This window comes from Pelodiscus sinensis, chromosome 15 (assembly GCF_052426305.1).
Source record: "Pelodiscus sinensis isolate ZL-2025 chromosome 15, ASM5242630v1, whole genome shotgun sequence".
Classification (NCBI taxonomy): Eukaryota; Metazoa; Chordata; order Testudines; family Trionychidae; genus Pelodiscus; species Pelodiscus sinensis.
The window spans coordinates 19,310,298-19,329,014 of record NC_143066.1 but is presented as its reverse complement, the minus strand read 5'-3'; the positions used below and the strand labels follow the sequence as shown (position 1 = coordinate 19,329,014).

At 44.2% G+C, this 18,717-nt stretch overlaps 1 protein-coding gene across 6 annotated transcripts in view; it reads left to right on the top strand.

Moving 5' to 3' along the window:
• SNX29 (sorting nexin 29) overlaps positions 1–18,717 on the top strand; it is a 472,527-nt gene that overhangs the window by 374,418 nt on the left and 79,392 nt on the right. For all 6 annotated transcript variants that reach the window (XM_014577718.4, XM_089782297.1, XM_014577716.4 and 3 more), the window contains one exon: positions 17,892–18,031. In XM_014577718.4, coding sequence (XP_014433204.3) covers positions 17,892–18,031 — 140 coding nt within the window. The remainder of the gene's footprint in view (positions 1–17,891; positions 18,032–18,717) is intronic.

Here is an 18,717-nt window from a genome sequence, read left to right as displayed (position 1 = left end):
GGTGTCCTGTATGCACATTGGCCAGAAGATTTTCTTATAGAAGTCGCACTTCCATGGCATCCAATATATTGCCCTGCTGACCCACTCCCTTTTCAGTTCCTTCTTGCCGCCAGTGATAGTAGGCTGGAACATTCCATAGTTCTTGTTTGTACAAGTGTCATTTTCCTAGCTTCTCTAGTTTATATGGGTTTATTAGTATTTACTCTGTGTTCCTGTAAATAGTTCTAGTTATCATTTGCAGGAAGTTCTTCCTTCCCCCTTCATTCCTTAGAATCCCCAGAGTCATGGCATGCCGCATTCTCCAAGGTTAAAAAATGCCCAGATTTGTGCTAAATTCATGCCAAAAAGTAATCCTCAATCTTCCTGCTGAGGTGCCTCAGTGAGGGCCATCAGAGAGATCACTGCTGCATCTGCTGCAAATTGCGAACTAGAACGCTAAAAGACAAAGAATAGTGGCGTATCTGTCACGACAAACAACACAATATTAATGTTCTGTATTAACAAATGGGGGTGTATGCTCCTCTCCCCTGCCTCAAGATGCCCTGAAACTGTGGGACTTCTGTGTAGAACATTCAGTACACCTGCAAGCTTCATTTCGCCCTGGCGTGTACAATGATTTGGCAGATCACTTCAGCAGGTCCTTCCAGAATCACAAGTGGTTGCTCCACCCAGATGTGACAAAGTCAATTTTCCAGAAGTGGGGCTTTCTTCTCATGGATCCCTTTGCCACAAACCTCAACAGGAAATGTCAGCAGTTCTGCTCCTTCCAGAACCACTCCATGGTGGACGCATTCCTTATTCACTGGCAGGGTCCCCATCTGTAAGATTTTCCACCCATCCCTGTCTTACACAAGGTACTCCTCAAGGTCAGGAGATAGCATGTGTAAGTCATTGTAATAACTCCAGCATGGCCTCATCAACATATTGCTCCTAGACATGTCAGTGGAGACACCAATCACATAACCACTCCTTCCAGACTTCTTGGCACAGGACTATGGTTGTCTTCAGCATCTGAACCTTGAGTCCCTCCGCCTCATGACATGGAAGCTCTGTGATTAAAAGTCACAGAGCTGACCTGTTCGGGTGATGTCAGACAAATTTTGCTCAGTAGCAGAAGATCATCAGCCAGAGCCACATACTTAGCTAAATGGCAGAAGTTTTCAATCTGGGCAACTCAACATCACACCCTTCCGATGCTGGTTTTGATGCCTTTCATTTTGGACTATCTCCTTCACGTAAAACAAAAAGGGCTTTCCCTTCTTTCAGTAAGAGTACACTTGGCAGTCATCTCTGCTTTCCACCCAGGATTGAATGGGTGTTTAGCGTTCACATATCAATTAGTGTCTCACTTTCCAAAACATCTGGACAGATTTTATTCACACATGTCAGCCTGTTCCAACTTGGACCTTTAATCTGATACTTTCCAGACCCATGGGGCTACCCTTTGAACCATTAGTTAACTTCTCACTCTTATACTTATTCTATAAGGTAGTCTTACACTGTATTCTATAAGGATAAAGTTCAGCTCATGCTTCACTGGCCTTCCTTCTGAACGTGGTGTCGCAGTTTCACCTGAACCACAATATTTTCCTATGGTGTTCTACCCAAAACTGTACTGTACTCCCAGGGAACAGAAGCTGCATTCCATTGGTGTCAGTAGGTTGTTCACCTTCTACATTGAGAGAACCAAACCATTCCCTAAATCTATCCAACTTTTCATGACAGTCACATATAGTAAGAAGGCCTTCCGGACCCTGTCTAGTACATCTCATCATGGATTACCTCTTGCATCCGAAAGTGCTACAAACTAGCAGGTGTTGTACCTCCAATCACAGCACATTTCACCAGAGCACAGGATTCTTCTCTCTTTTTAGCTCAAGTTCCCACTCATTAAATCTGTAGAACTAATACATGGTCCTCAATTCATACCTTCACCTCTCGTTATGCAATTTCAAGGATGATGCCTCATTTGGTCCAAATATGTTGTAATCAGTGGTTGGCCCCACTCACCTCCTAACCTTCTGCTTGTGAATCACCTAAATGGAATACACATGAACAAGGACTTGAAGAAGAAAAAAACGGTTACATACCTTCTCATAACAGTTGTGCTTTGAGATGTGTTGTTCATGTCTATTCCAATATGCACCTTCCTGCCCCTCTATTGTAGTAGCCAGCAAGATAAATCTGAATTGAGGGTGGATTGGCAGAATGCTGTATTGGGTGTCATGGAGGCGTGACTCCAGGGAGCACCCAGATCAATCCTATGGGCATTGCTATAAGAACACGTCTTCCAGCTACTGTTCGCACACACGCAGACACACCTAATTGAAATATACATAAACAACACCTCTCAAAGAACAACGTAACCATTTTTTTGGCTGTGCCAAAATAGAACACTACTCAACATTTCTCCATTTTATCTCTTTACTATAAAATTTATTGAGAAGCAATCCTATTCCAGGTTCATCCTATTTTTCTGGCTCATCTTGGTTCAGTTTCTTTCAACATTTGCTTAGTTATGTCAGTTTAGAGAACTGTACTTGCTTTGGTGATTCTGTCTCATTTCTGTTTGAATTTATGAGAAGCAATCCCATTCCAGGCATGTTCCATTTTCCTGGCACAACCAAACTGTTATGTTGCTTTAAGTTATAAGAGAAAGCTGCATACAAATTTGGTGGTCCTAGCTCTTACCATTTAGGAGAAGTTCTTGATCAAACAGACAAACTCTCTAAAGTACATAGTAGATGATAAATACTATGACAAAATTTCATGATAGACACTCAATATGTGTATAGGAGATAAAATTTATACAGTCAAAGTGTTCCGAACTGTTATCTGCTGAAAGCTGCATGTTGAAATCAAAAAGTTGGGAGTTTTCCTGCATTTTATTAGAACAAACATCACAAAGTCAAATAAACACTTTTAGAGAGTAAAGCTAGCTTCCCTAAACATGATCTAACAATATGTAGAATTTAAGTGTGAGAATTCCTGTATACAATAATTATCTACAGTAAGGGTATGTCTACACTACAAAGTTAGTTCGAACTAACGGACGTTAGTTCGAACTAACTTTCATAGGTGCTACGCTAGCGCTCCGTTGGTTCGAATTTAAATCGAACTAGCGGAGCGCTTAGTTCGAACTAGGTAATCCTCATTCCTCGAGGATTAAGCATAGTTCGAATTTACTAGTTCGAATTAAGGGCTGTGTAGCCCCTTAATTCGAACTAGTGGGAGGCTAGCCCTCCCCAGGTTTCCCTGGTGGCCACTCTGGCCAACACCAGGGAAACTCTATGCCCCACCCCCGCCCAAGGACCCTTTAAAGGGGCACGGGCTGGCTACGGTGCCCGTGCCAGGTGCAAGCCTGCCAGCACCCAGCTAGCAGACCCTGCACCTGGCACAGCTCGAGCCACCCACCCGATGCCCCCCAGCCCTCCCCCTCTTCCCGGGACCAGGCTGGCGGCTCCCGGGAGCTTGCCCGGGACTGCAAGAAGCGGGCACCCGCCTGGGCTAGTGCGGACATCATGGACCTCGTCCACAACCTCCGCACTAGGCACAGGAAGGTGGCCGTCTAGGGCAGGATAGCTGCCAGCCTGGCCACCCAGGAGCAGGTGTACATGAAAATCAAGGGGGTCCACTGAGACCCCTGACCCTGAGCCCTGAGCTTACAATGGCCGTCCTGGGTCAGACCAAAGGTCCATCTAGCTCAGTAGCTTGTCTGCCAACAGTGGCCAACCCTAGGGACCCTGGAGGGGATGGACCGAAGACAGTGACCAAGCCATTTGTCTCGTGCCATCCCTCTCCAGCCTTCCACAAACCTTGGGCAGGGACACCACTCCTACCCCCTGGCTAATACCACTCCATGGACCCAACCTCCATGACTTGATCTCACTTCCCTTTAAACTCTGTTCTAGTTGTAGCCTTCCCAGCCTCCTGCAGCAAGGAGTTCCACAGGTTGACTATTTGCTTTGTGAAGAACAACTTTCTGTTACTAGTTTGAAGCCTGCTACCCATTCCTTTCCTTTGGTGTCCTCTAGTCCTTCTTTATGGGAACTAATGAAGAACTTTTCTGTATGCACCCTCTCCACCCAACTCCTGCTTTTAGAGATCTCTATCCTGTCCCCCCTCCGTCTCCTCTTTTCTAAGCTGAGAAGTCCCAGTCTCTTTAGCCTCTCTTCATATGGACCTGTTCCCAACCTCTGATCATTGTAGTTGCCCTCCCCTCTCCCAGCCTCTCTCTTCCCCTCTCCCACCTCCTTTTCCCAGTCTCCCCCAGTTTTGTTCAATAAAGACAGATTCCATTTTTGAACACAATTGTCCTTTATTTTGTACATCAAGAAAAGGGGCTAGGGAAGGGTAAGTGGAAGGAGGTGAGGGAGGAATGGGGTACGCGCCCCCGATGGGGAGGACTGGGCTGGCTCTGTGGGCTTTTGGGGTGGAACCTCTCCTGCAGCCCCCCGATTGCCCCCTCTTCCCAGATGGCAGCCTGCGGCAAGTGCAGCCGGTCTGATGGCCGAGTGCTGTGATGTGCCCAGTGTGGGTAGTCCGGGCACTCCAAGCCAGGACTGCTTTGCAAACGGGGCACCCCTGAGAACTGTCCGGGTTGGGGGTCGGGACCCTTTAAGCGCAGCCTTCGGCTAGCCTGAGACAGCATCTCCACGCTCTAAGTCCTCCTCTGATGCCCTGCCGGCACTGCTTCCGGCCATCCTTAAGCCTGGTTTAGGGTCCACTCTGTGTGGACATGCTAGTTCAAATTAGCAAAACACTAATTCGAACTAGTTTTTTAGTCTGGATGCGTTAGTTCGAATTAGCTTAGTTCGAATTAACTAATTCGAACTAAGTTAGTTCGAATTAACGTTGTAGTGTTGATGTACCCTAAGTGAGTTTCCTTCTTTTGACATAAGGAATGAACAATGTATACATTCAACATTCTGTTTCTGTGGTTATAATAACTTACCTCGTTAAGTGTATTTTGCAGTGAAAGAAAATGATTTTTTTTTGCGTAACTATACTATGCTTACAAATGAAGCTAGGAAAAATTAATTTAATTTTATGTGAAAAATAAATGTCAATGTAATTGTAAAGTCTTATTTGAAAATATTATTACTAAGGAAGACTAAAGGTGAAAAATATTGTCAGATTTGGTACTATATAAATGGTTACTTGTATGCATGAATCCCTGAAAACTTATTGATTGAAGTGATAGGTCAAAAAATACATGGGAAGAAATCCTTCTCAAACTCAGAGACAGAATTTCTATTTGATTTCAGTAGGGCCAGAAGTTCACCCATTATATGACATATGCAGATTTGTAAGGGCACTTTTTCAGGCATAGAAAATGGACTTCTAGTATAGTTAAATAAAGGCCAGTGCTTTATAATTGCTAGTAATAATTCAAGTTACTATATAAATAAAATGGTATAATGGAATTTTGTTTTGTAGTATGATGCATGGTGGATTGCGTTATATTTCTAACCATGCATATGCTTTAAAAACAGATGCTGATATTCAAGTCACATCTTTGTGTTTATTTAACTAAACTTCAACTTCCTAGTTTTATTGTTCCATACCTGCAGTGTGTGAAATGAAACTGTGAATCATTCCTAGTTTGTATCAAAGATGTGTCTGAAAGTAATGATTCATTGTAATATACCTAGATAAGATATAAGATGTTGATCTGGATTCAGAAATTTATGAAACTAATAAAACGTTACTTCATATACTTTATAAAATGAGAGAGTTCTCTTCCCCCAACCCTGATTTCAGGACATCTTAACCTGTTTAGTGCATGATCAGAGTTCTAAGCGTTGATAGTAGATGCTAAACATAAAAAATCTCTGCTAAGAGAGGCCAAGTACGGTGAACTTTCTTTAAGTTGGGTAGAGATGTTTTGCTTAGTTTTTCTGTTCTCTTATTAAGAACCACTTCTTTTAAAAAAACTACTTGTTAATATTTGTAAGACCATTAAATAGTCTATAATGACTAGCTATTTATTGCACACTGTTATTCCTTATGAGAATTTTTAAATTGACAATAAAAAGAAGTTCTCACCAATTAGCAATTATATATTGATCTCACTAGATACAATTACTACATTATTACTGCTTCTAACTCAAGAGATAAAACTTGCAATAAAAATAAATTTTTGGACATATTTTTACGTTATTTTGTGACTGTTACGGGGTCCACAGGCCCACCCCGCTCTGGGCAGCCACACTACCACGGTTGCCGCCCCAAAAGGTCCCAGTCACCGTGACGCGGCGCCGGGTCGACCCTCCCGTCGGTTGCACAGACGATCCCACAAGCGAGGAGGTGAGGGGAGTCCGGGCCCTCCCTCTCTCCAGACCCCAGCCCAGGGCCCTAAGGTGGGGGAGAAGCTCTTCTCTCCCCCGACCTGGCTGATGGGGCACAGAGCCGCAACGCATCAACCCTCGGGCTCCAGTACACCCGCCCTGGGCTGCTTCCTCACGCCCTCGCTCGTCCGCTCACCAGCCGGCTTGTCCCGCTGCCTCCTCCAGTCTCTCAGTCCCTTCCTCCAGCATCCTCCTCCTCGTCCTCTCCTCTGTTTCTGCCTCTGCTGGCTTTATACCTGGGGAAGGTGCCGCCCCCGCCCCTCCAGAGCACCCACACCTGTGTTCACCTGCAGCTACAGCTTCTCCTCCCCAGCTGTTTCCCCTAACCCCCGGCGTCCTCCCTGTGTCCCGCAGCTGTGGAGCATAGGGCTGGCTGGGGGCGTCCACGGGGCTGCCTGCCCCGAGGCTGGTGGGGGGACGTTCCTTCCCCGTCGTCCCTGCTGACCTTACCGCGGGGGTTCCTTCCCTTGCGCTGTCCCGGACTGCGTCCATGGAGCCGCCAGCCAGGCGGCATGTCCCGGTTACCCCGCTGCCTGTGTCCCTGGCGGCGACGGGCCAAGCCGCGGCGCTCCTTCCTGCCCCGCTGGGGGGGGCACCCTCGATGCGGGGTTGCCTCACCCCATCACCCTCCTCCCCCATGCTGCTCGGGGTCCCGCCAGCTCGACCGCCTGCCGAGCGGCGCGTTCCGGTTACCCCACCGGACGCGTCCTCGGCAGCGGCGAGACAAGCCGCGCCGCTTTCCCCAGCCTCGCTGGGGGGGGGCCCCGTTAGTGCGGGGTTGCCTCACCCCGTCACAGTGACCCATATGCACATGTCAAAATAATGACACTAGATTCACTAGAGAATAACTACATTCCCAAGTGCACCATATTTCTAGTACACTTGGGATAAAATTAACCCTATGTACACGGTTAACACAAGGTTTATCACCTAATTCATCAAAATGGGAGTTAAGTGATTTATTTGTCATGTGCTGTCACTCTACACAGGGGATGGGAATTTCACATCTGCCATTTTAAAGCACGGTGGAAGATGGCTGTCTATAGTTTACCAATATGCATAAGTAAGGCGTTATCTACATTGCCAAGTTCTGTCACTAAAAACTGCCTTTTGCCGACAAATAGTACACACTGCAATGCAACTTTTGTTACCAAAAGCTCCCAGTTTCGGCAACAAAAAACTTGCACCCCTACGAGAGACTTTTTTTCTTTTGCCTTCATTGTATTGTCAAAGACACAATATGGACATGAGGCATGGTTTTTTTGGTTTTGTGTTTTGTGTTTTGTTTTTTTGCTTCTGTTGGCCTCCAGGAAATGTCCCACGATCTCCATCTGCTGCTGTGGTCAGCAGTTTGAACTCTGCTACTTTCCCCTCTCCTCCCTCTTGCAAGCCTGGGAATTATAAATTACATTTTGTGCTTGATGGCTTCCCAGGTGACCTTGCTGGCTAATTCTCCACCACAGATCTATTGGATCTGGCCAATATATGGGGAGAGGAATCTGTTCAATCCCATATGGGCAAATTTCTTGAGGCTCTTGCAAAAAGGACTATGATTAGGACATGCTGCAGTGCAGGATGAAGATAAAGGAGCTGACGAAGGCATGCCATAAGGTGAGGGACGCAAACCATCGCTCCAGTGCTGCACCTAAGACCTGCCATTTCGATAAAGAGCTAGACACCGTCCTTGGTGTGACTGTGCCTCCCCATCCCAGAGACCCATGGATACTTCGGAGGCAGCAAGAAAGAGGACCTAACCTGGTGGGTGAAATTACTGATGAAGAGGCAGAACTAGACTTAGATGTGGAGCTCCCACTAGGGTTGCCCAGTGGAGCAGACAGCCAGAAAGTATTCTCCACTCTTGGGAGCATAGCCACTCTCAGCACTGCTCTCCAAGGAGCAGGAAGCAGTAGCTAAGATGCTGGGCAAGTGGGTATGACTTATGGAGTGCAGAGGTGGATTTAGGGTATTGAAAAGTGGGAGGCAGCCTGTGTTTCTATTGCCCTGTGTAGCTAATTGGTATGGCCAGCTAGGCTGTGGAGGGACACTGAGATCTCAGTGAAATCCTTCAGAAAGTGTCCTGGAGGTACTTGTTAAACCTCTGCCACAGGTTCAATGCCACTGCAGCTGTCTTCCTTCTTCCATTACAGGACAATGTCCCATGCTATTCTACAATCACTTGTGCAGGGGCCAAAGCAGCACATGCCTGAACTACATATGGAGCAGGGCAAAAGTTGCAAACATGCAGTACTTGTGCCCTGGTTTCCTTGCTTACTCTAAGCAGTGAGATGTTTGCTAGAATGGAATCTGCCCATGGAAAAGTGAGGAATAATTTTAGAATGAGTTCCCTGAAAAGCTGCATTGAAAGCCCTGCAAAGACTGTAATTTAGTTTGTCTGTGCACACATCCACTCTCACAACTCCTACACTCACCGTGTTTTGGGTGCTTGCAGAGAAGTGTGCAAGGACCAGTGAGAAAGTGATTAGTATGTTGCAAAAGATGCTTGTTTCAGTTCTGTGCTTGTGTGCATTGTCCAAAGCAGTTGAGACCTTGAGATTCACCCCCACATCCTTGCTGATCTTCTCCAACAGATAAGCAAGAGGCCAACACTCAGCCAAAAAGATGGTCAGGGAGGTTCTACAGCATTCCTCTACAGAGAAAAGGGAACAGAGGAGTGTTAGGAGGCTGAAAGATAGGACAGAAAAGAGAATCAAGCATTTGCTAGAGATGTCACTGGGCAGACAGAGATGCTCAAGACATTAATAATGCTGCATAGTGAGTAAATCCAGGGTCGACCTCCACTGCAGCACATTCACAATTCTCTGTCAAAAAAACCCTCCCATGCCCACACATTCCTTTTGACTTTGTGGGATTCCTCAGTTTCCCCTACATTCCACTTCCTCTCACAACTTTTACAATTTATAGCTGGACCTACACACCATTGTGAAAATTTATCCTTTCCAAGCCCCTCCTTTACCAGCAAATTTTGTGTAGTGATGTTTTTCACTGCACTTTCTTTTGGTCAATGAAGGCAAAGTTTTACAACGGTGAAAGATTTTAATGTTGTGTTCTATACATTCACATAGAAATCACTTTGGTCCCAGGTGTAGGCTTCTTAAGCATTTTCTTGTATGGCTACATGGCCCCAAAATGTTACATGGGATGCACCAGGGAAGCAACTCTAAAACAGATGTATGTTAGTGCCCCTCATTGTCAAAGTGCTCCCTCAAAGCCTTCCTGTTGTCAATAGTAGTTCTCTGGGATCCTCTGAGAGCCGTACTACTTGGCTGCTCCAACTCTGCAGCCAAGCACTCTGCCTTAGTGCTCCACCCCTGTGCAAACATTTCACACAGATTCACCTTAGATTCACAGAGATTATGCAAAGCACAGTATGTAGCTATGACTATGAGAATATTATCTTCAGTAAGATCTAGCCTACCACAGAGACACCTCCATCATGCCAACGACACATTCCACTACCATGAGGCATGTGCTTAGCCTGATGTTTAGACATTCTTTTCTGCTGTCCAGGTGTCCTAAGGTTTCATGAGCCAAGGATGCAAGAGCTAAGCCAGTTCTCCCAGGATCATGATGGGCATTTCTACATCCCCCACAGTAATCTCGTGGCCTGGAAAGAAAAGCCCCCACTTACAGCTTTCTGTACAGGCCAATGTTCGAGAGGTTTATGGGTCATGCATCTTTCTAGACCATCCCCTGTTGATGTATGTGAAATGTCCAGCATGCGCCTGCAATACCATGGAGAAGTATCTTTTTCTATTGATGTATTCTGTGGGAAAGTGGTCTGGCACTGGAGTTGGAATGTATGTGCCACCTGTTGCCCCACAATTACTGCAAGGCTGTCAACTGTTTCATGCATGTTTCCCTGAGTCATGGTCCTCTACAGTAGGGTGTAATTTATTGCCCTGCACACTTGCAGCTGTACAGCCTCAACACTAGACTTCTCCACTCCAAATTGATTTGTAACTGACTGGTAGCAGTCTGGAGTTGCTCACTTCCAGATAGTAATTGCCAGATGCTTCTCTACTGAGAGGGCAACTTTCACTCTGGTGTCCTTGCACCGCAGGTTAGGGGGCAGCTCAGCACAGTTCCAGGAAAGTTGCTTTACACATCCTAAAGTTCTGTAGCTACTGCTCTTCATCCTACCAATTAGTACTAATTCCCTAGCGCAAAAGCAATGATCCACCCAAGGCAGTTGCTCCATCAATGCCAAAAGTACTGCTAAATTGCTGCTGTCCACATCATGAAGACTGTCAGGTGTCTGCAAGTCTTCCTCTGTCAGTATTCTCGATTATATATTGCCATGCATGATGTCCTGATACCACATACCAGAGCATAGGAGAGAAGTGCAGGATCCATTCTTTCTCACTGCAGATGCCGGAGTGCACAGCAAAGAATGGCAGTTGGAATTGAATTATGATAGGGAAGCAGTAGCAGCAAAACAGTAAAATCACAATCTGCAAGACCTCATAAAGTGACTACTGGAGCTGTTAGGCAGTTTCTGCAAATTGGGCATTCATCCAGATTTGTTATTTCTAATGCTTTCTGTGACTGGGGATCTTAGGAACTACACCAGAAGAGTTTCAAATATGTTATGCCAAATATGTTTAGAGCACTGGTACATCCACAGTTAAATATTGTCCTTAGCCAGGTGCTTTTCATACAAAGAAATACAGAGGTGCTCAAAAGCTGTTTATAAAAAAAAACATGATCTGTGAATGACAATGCACCTTAAATTTTCAGACCTGATATGAAATTTTGTTGGCTTGAAATAAGTGTTGGACATGTGTGAACACATTCAGACATATGCATGTTAGGGTTTTTTTAATTATCTCTGATTAGAGACATTTTGTAAAAATAAGAGACAAATCTGTTTTAAGTTGCCTGAACATTTAAAACTATGCTTGAAGTAGGTTATACAAGTGAAGTATTTAAACAAGAGAGTCTACATGTATTATGCTATATATTTAGTAGTTTTAATAAAGTGTATTTTATATGCTACATATTTCATGGAACTATTGAAACTATTGGAAACTGGTTGCACTTTGTGCCTTTTTCACTTGGTGGTATGGGGAAATTTAACTGGAGCTAGTGGAACTGAAACTGTCAGCCATTTACAGGAGAGGAACATCTAGGGGAGAAAAGAATGGTTAAGCAAAAGAATGGCATAGGCATTATATCCAGGCAGGATACAGAGGACCAGGTGACTGGACAGCATATCAAGGAGAACAGAGCAGAAGGGCCAACTGAAAAGGTAGCATATCCCAGGGTGATGAAATAAAAAGCCACAAGGGAGAACATATAGAAAAGGAAAAGGGAGCCAAACAACAGAGAAGCAAGTGCAGGGGAGCAGAAGGGAAAGATCAACAAAATAGTTGGGAGGGAAGATTAAATGAAGGACAAAGGTAGAGGCCATTTAATTAACCTTTTTTTTTTAAAGGACAGAGTACTTATCACATGAAAAATAGCTGAAATATATTGCTAATATTACTTTGTCATATAAGAAATTGCTATAGTTTTCACTGCAATATTTTACAATTAAGAAAGCAGTTCTCCACATGATTTTAAATTTAAGAGGAAGTGGTCTAGGAGACATTCTCACTGTTGGGGTTTACACTATGAAAACTTTGTGAATGCCTGATCTGTTACATACATGGTAGAAGCAGGTGGTCCTAACGGTGCAAAATTCATTCTAATTAAAAATATTCTTTAATATTGTATGTTAGCATTAGACTTCAGCATGCAGGTAAAATTGGGTCATGCAGATTAGCAGCTCAGCAGGCACTGTACTAAGCCTCTAGATTAACAGTTCATTGAATCAGCATTGTGTGAAAGTGTGTCAGAACTAAATAGGAAATTGGGAAATGTAAAATTTACTTGAATTATAAAAAAGTTTAAATACACAAAAATAATAAATGCAGTTACCATTGCAGTACCACAATAATTTCCTGTAGTATTAATATGACCTTCCATTCTAAATCTTATATATCTACATGCATTAGATTTCCTATTGTTAATATCTTCTTGCAGCTTATCTAGTGCTAGAACATTTGTCTAGGCATCTGCAATGCAGAACAATATGGAGCAAGCAGTTTTGTTGACTGGTATGGACAGTCACTATGCTCTGATCATGCTCTGCATGTTCAAACATTTTTAAAATGATGGGTTTGTGAATAAATAACGTTTAGTGAAAATAATGTTTCGGTATAATAAAGGATGAATTGGATTGGTACATTGTCCCTGTCCTTGTAGAATCTCAATGTTATAGATTTAATAATAATTGTTAGTAACAGTTGAATACATTTTTGCACAGTTACACTATCAACTGCTCTGGTGTAGATTCTGTTATGAATCAGAATGGCAATTTTGACAGAATATGAAAGTTTATAGTTTAAGATGGAGTTCAGATACCTGCTATCCATGGATAAGGCTACAATTTAGTCATGGGTATTTTTAGTAAAACTCATGGATAGATCACGAACAATAAATAAAAATCCATGGCCAGTTACCTATCCATGACTTATACTGAAAATACTCATGAGTAAATCTTGAGGGGGACAATGCTGTTTGGGGAACAATCTGAGGAGGGGCACTGCAAGTAGATGTGCTCAGGGCCAGCAGCACCAGCTGCCAGGGACCATGGACTGTGGCTACTCTAGCCAGCTGTCCAGACCCCCGCTTTCAGGGCCAACAGAGCACTTGTGGCTGTCCCTGGGCCCTCTCCAGCAGTGCCTAGTGTGGCTATCCTGGGGGCCACCTGAACTGCCACACTGGCCCCTGCACAAGTCACATAGACCATGGAAAGTCATGGAATCTGACATGGAGCCATATTCATGGGTAATCTGAATATCTGATCAAGATCTCAGTATTGTAACTGCTGCTATTAACAGGAATTAAGCAGGCAGAGAATGAGAGAACCTTTATGACTTTTCATATTTTTGCAGTGAACATCTGTGCCTCTCTCCTTTAAGTTTCTCTTGTGGTCTTTTGGATATTCAGGCAGTCCCCGAGTTACGCGGATCCGACTTATGTCGGATCCGCAGTTACGAACGGGGTTTGCTGCCCGTCTCCCTGGTCTGCTGGAGACCAGCTGACCAGGGACACGGGAAGCAAAGCCTCTGAGGACGCCGGCAGCGGGACAGCTGTGGCGCGTCTGGGCTGCCCACTGCCCGCGTGCTCCGTGGCTTTGCTCCACATCTCCCCAGACCAGGGAGACGGGGAGCAAAGCTGGGGAGCACGCGGGCAGCGGACAGCCCAGACGCGCCGCGGCTGTCCCGCTGCCAGTGACCTAAGAGGCTTTACTCCCCGTCTCCCTGGTCTGCTGGTCTCCAGCAGACCAGGGAGACGGGGAGCAAAGCCACGGAGCACGCGGGCAGCGGACAGCACAGACAGCCCAGCAGCTGAATCAGGACGCCTGGGGCAGAGCAGCTTGGGTGCTGCTGGGTTGGTCCAGTAGCGCCGAGGAGCAGCGCTACTGGAGCAACCCAGCAGCACCCAAGCTGCTCTGCCCCAGGTGTCCCCAAGTCAGCCGCTGCTGAAACTGACCAGCGCTGACTACAGGAAGCCAGAGGCAGAGTTGCTCTGCCCTGGGCTTCCTGGAATCAGCCGCTGATCAGTTTCAGCAGCAGCTGACTTGGGGATGCCTGGGGTTCTTAAGTTGAATCTGTATGTAAGAACTGGTGTCCAGATTCAGCCTGTTGAAACTGATCAGCGGCTGATTCCAGGAAGCCCGGGGCAGAGCAACTCTGCCTTGGGCTTCCTGTAGTCAGCCGCTGGTCAGTTTCAGCAGCGGCTGAATCTGGATGCCAGTTCCGACTTACATACAGATTCAACTTAAGAACAAACCTACAGTCCCTATCTTGTACGTAACCCGGGGACTGCCTGTAGATAGATGTTTACCTACTTAAATATCCATATATATTTGATTCTGCATGTGTTTAAGGGAGGAACAAAATAGGCTTTGTGTAACTTTTAGAAGCCTTTGAGTATGGATGCCATTGAATTATATTTATCATCAGATAAATACACAGAGAATCATTCTACACAATAGGAGAAAAGACTTGGAACAAAAACACAAGACTTTTTAATATAGGAATCTACTACAATGCCGCTTTAAATATATTACTGATATACACTGTAGCATATGGATAAAACAACTATACGATGGAGAAGCTGGACATTTCTACTAGTTTTAAATCATTAAACATAGGGTGGCAAGGTATTGTGAAGTAGAAGAGAAAGTGGGCGCTAGGGATGTAAAAAGCTTAGGGTAATGCTATAGACTATGTGCATTCCCCTCCCCTAAACCGTACCAGTACATTTTTTAGCAGGCTGGCCAGCAGCCTGGCTCAATCCCGGCTTGCACCAGGTCTGGGATCTACGCCTGCTACAACTCTGTATTTAAAGTGTATTAGGAGGTGGACAGGCAGTCCAGCTCAGTTCCCACTCACTCCAGGGGTAAATTAAAGCTAAATAACACAGAATGCTGAGAGCCAGGACTGGTGGCTGTAAACAAACTTTTATGAGACCACAGGAAGCTTGGCCACACCCTTGATAAGTGGACATCTAGCTAACTAAAATCATGCTGGACCATGAATGTTGCCAGACCAGAGCATGCCTGACTAGAGCGATTCAACATGTGCATTCTTTGGTCATGTACTTACTAGAGAATTTTGCAAAAAATCCCACCTGTGTGACCAGAAGGAGTCCTACTGTGCCAGTTTTTACTGCTTTTAACACCATGTTACTTAAACAACATGGATAGAATCTTGGAGCTGTTGAAGTTAATGTGAGTTTTACTATTTGTTTCAGTTGGGTTAGACTTTCAGTCCATGTTGTTTAGATGCAGGTTTAATTGATACATTCATTTGTGGGAGCCTTGTTTACATCAAGGCTCTAACCACTGTAGCTCAGTTGATGATTGCACTGAACTTTGTAAAATTCCTTAGAGAGGGCTTACAAGCTTATCAATCTGGGAACAGAACATACATTGGCAGTTAAGTACAAGAAAAGGTATTTGCAGAATCGGAGCCTTTCTTTCCAATTTTTGAAAATGCAAGTATAAATGTTTAATATTTGTTGAGGTTTTTAAAAAATATATATTAATATTTATTATTTTGAGAAGCCAGTCTTCCAGAATCACACCTCATTCTCTTCTCTAAACCCCTTCTCCCAAAGATACTTCTCTCATGCCAACAAAAATGTTTAAGGGTTTGGAACAGGTCCCATATGAAGAGAGACTAAAAAGACTTGGACTTTTCATCTTTAAAAAAAAAAAAAAAAAGGAGACTCTGGGGGAATATGATAGAGGTCTATAAAATCATGACAGGTATGGGAAAAGTGAATAAGGAAAAGTTATTTACTTTATCCCACAACATAAGAACTAGGGGTCACCAAATGAAATTAATAGGCAGCAGATTTAAAACAAACAAAAGGAAGTTTTTCTTCACTCGGTGCACAATCAACCTGTGAAACTCCTTGCCAGAGGATGTGGTGAAGGCTAGAACTTTAACAGGGTTCAAAAAACAGCTAGATAGATTCATGGAGGTTAGATCCATGAATGGTATTAGCCAGGATGGGTAGGAATGGCATCGCTAGCCTCTGTTTCTCTGGAAGTGGGTAACAGGGGAGGGATCACGTGAGGATTACCTGTTGTGGTCCCTCCCTCTGGGGCATCTGGTATTGGCCACTGTTGACAGACAGGATACTGAGCTAGATGGACCTTTGGTCCATTCTTATGTTCTTAATGGCATACATGGCAAAGCTTCTTAGAATTTTATAATACTGTTTCAAACGTCAGACAAGTAGTCAATTAAGCTTGATTTTGGGAGCAGCCAACTCTACCTGTGAGAAGAACTAAACTTAAACTCAAATCCAATATGTGGCAACAGAAGCCTATGATTTTGTTTTTGTTTTTAATTAAATGATATGGTTTGCTAACATTTTAAACATATATTCATCTATTATCTCTTCCTAGCAAGAAACAGGAATCTGTACATTTCTACGCACTTTTCTTGAATAGATTAATAACCAGGGTTGATTAGAAACATTTTATAAAAAATAGGAACTCTGCTCTTCCTTTGAGAGCTATAATTGTCTTATAATGCTTTGAGGCTTCATGCCTGAAGAGCATATCCTGACATTTAAACCAGGTGAGCAGAATGCCTGAATTTCTGAGATATAGCTTGTTGGCTCTAATACAAAAAAAAGTCTGATTTCTGTGTAAATCCATTACAGTTTCACTCTAGTGTATTATGCTTGCTGACAGATTGTATTATTCTCTACTATAATTGTGTTCTCCATAGAAAAAAATATGCATGTTGTGAAGTTATAGACGCCAAGTAGATATACTATTGTTAGGCTTTCAGTGTGTTAAGTCTCACTAAGGAATGAGAAATAGTACAGTTATCTCCATTCATTGGTGCCAGAGAAATAAAACATTAACACTTAAATAAAATCTCTTTTTCAAAGCATCCTCCAATGATACATTATACTAGCTAAAATATAGACAGCTAGGTAAGATTTCCGTAACAAAGTGTGTTACTAAACAAAGATATGTCTGCTCTTAGAGTTAAATATGGGTCCCTCCATGTATGTATCCAGCTGCGGAAAAGTTCATGATGGGAGGATAAGGGAAGGAAGAGATGGAAGGAAAAATACCTCAATTTTCCTAAAGCAGAAGTGGGCAGTAAGTGGCCTTCGGGCTGGACGCAGTTCACCATGGTTAGCCCCTGGTAAGCTACCGGTGTTTTATTTACTTGCACATCCGCAGATCATTGTTCCCAGCCAATGGGAGCTGTGGGAAGTGGTGTGGATTGGGACATCACTTCCCACAGCTTTCATTGGCCAGGAATGATTGGCGATCAAAAATAGCTGCAGACATGAGGCAAATAAAGTGCCGACAGCGTGCCAGGGGCTAACCCTGGTAAACCGTGTCCAGCCTGCAGGACGCTTATTGCTCACACCAGCCCTAAAGGATTGTATACATTTTTAGTCCTGAAAGGACCTAATATCTGGGCTTCAGTAACAGCCCTTTAAAAAAATTAGCCCACAGATAAGGACTTTCTCTCAAGGAAGAATATCCTCCATTCAGACAGTGACAAGTTCAGCATCACGTCGAATAGTCACAGACGAGGCATTATCCGTTATATAATGTTGAACATGACTTATCTCTGTCTACACCATGGGATCCAAAACTGGGGAGCATGAAGAAATTCCAGGGGGGGTGCGAGGCGACCCAGCCTCCCTTCCTTTCCCCCATCAAGTTTTGCTGCTCCGCTCAGTTCCTTTTTTCTTTTCACGAGAACTTTTGCTGCTTTTTCTTTGGCGGGGGGGGGGGGGGGTCAAAAATCAAGAAGGGGGGCATGATGCCAAAATGTTTGGGAACCACTGGTCTACACTGATGGAAACCATCTTAGAAAATACATTGCTACAGGTCTCTGGGATAAAATTAATGTCATTATTGCTGTCTAGCATTTGAGAAAGGAAATATCCTTTTGTACAATTGAACTTTTCTTTCTTCTGCAGGATGCCAAGTTTGTAGAGGAACGACGCAAACAGCTACAAAATTACTTAAGGAATGTTATGAACAAAATTATTCAAACTGTACCAGAATTCACAGTTAGCCCCAAAAAAGAGACTCTTATTCAACTGATGCCCTTTTTTGTGTAAGTATGTGTCAAATGGACATGCAGTACTCAACAAAATGTTAAGCCTTTTTCTTTGCAGTTTGTTTTAAAATGTAATGCAGCACCACTTAAATTTCCATTTTATTATACAAAGAAGCCCACTAAAACAATAAATGCTTTTGATATGTTTAAATAAATTATACATCTATTGGTTTTTTTTCAGAATTTCAAGTGTTCCTTTGATAAAACTTTCAAAAGCATCTTAAGCAGAGGTGGGCAATAATTTTTGATGGGGAGAGCCATTCCAAGATTTTGGCAAGTGGTCAAGGGCTGCATTTTTCTTTGGAGGCGGTTCAGAGTCTGGGTCAGACGTTGGGTGCAGAAAGGAGCTTGGGTAGAGGACTAGGGTAAAGGAGAGTGTGTGGTGTCTAAGAGGGGGTTTGAGTGAAGGAGAGGGTTGTGACCTAGGGCAGGGGGCTTGGGGCAGAGGATTGAGGTTCAGGGTCGAGGAGTGGGTTTGGATCCAGGAGAGGATTCTGACCTGGGGGAGGTACACAAGAGGGAGTGCAGAGTCTGGGAGAGGGTTGGGATGTGGGAGAGGGTGGGGTGTCAGAGGCACGCTCTGGATGGGAGGCACTTTCTTAATCAGCACCCCAGCAGGACTCTCAGCCAGGCTTTTCTGCCTGCCAGCAGCTCCAGACTATTCTCTGTGCTCGGGGGAAGAG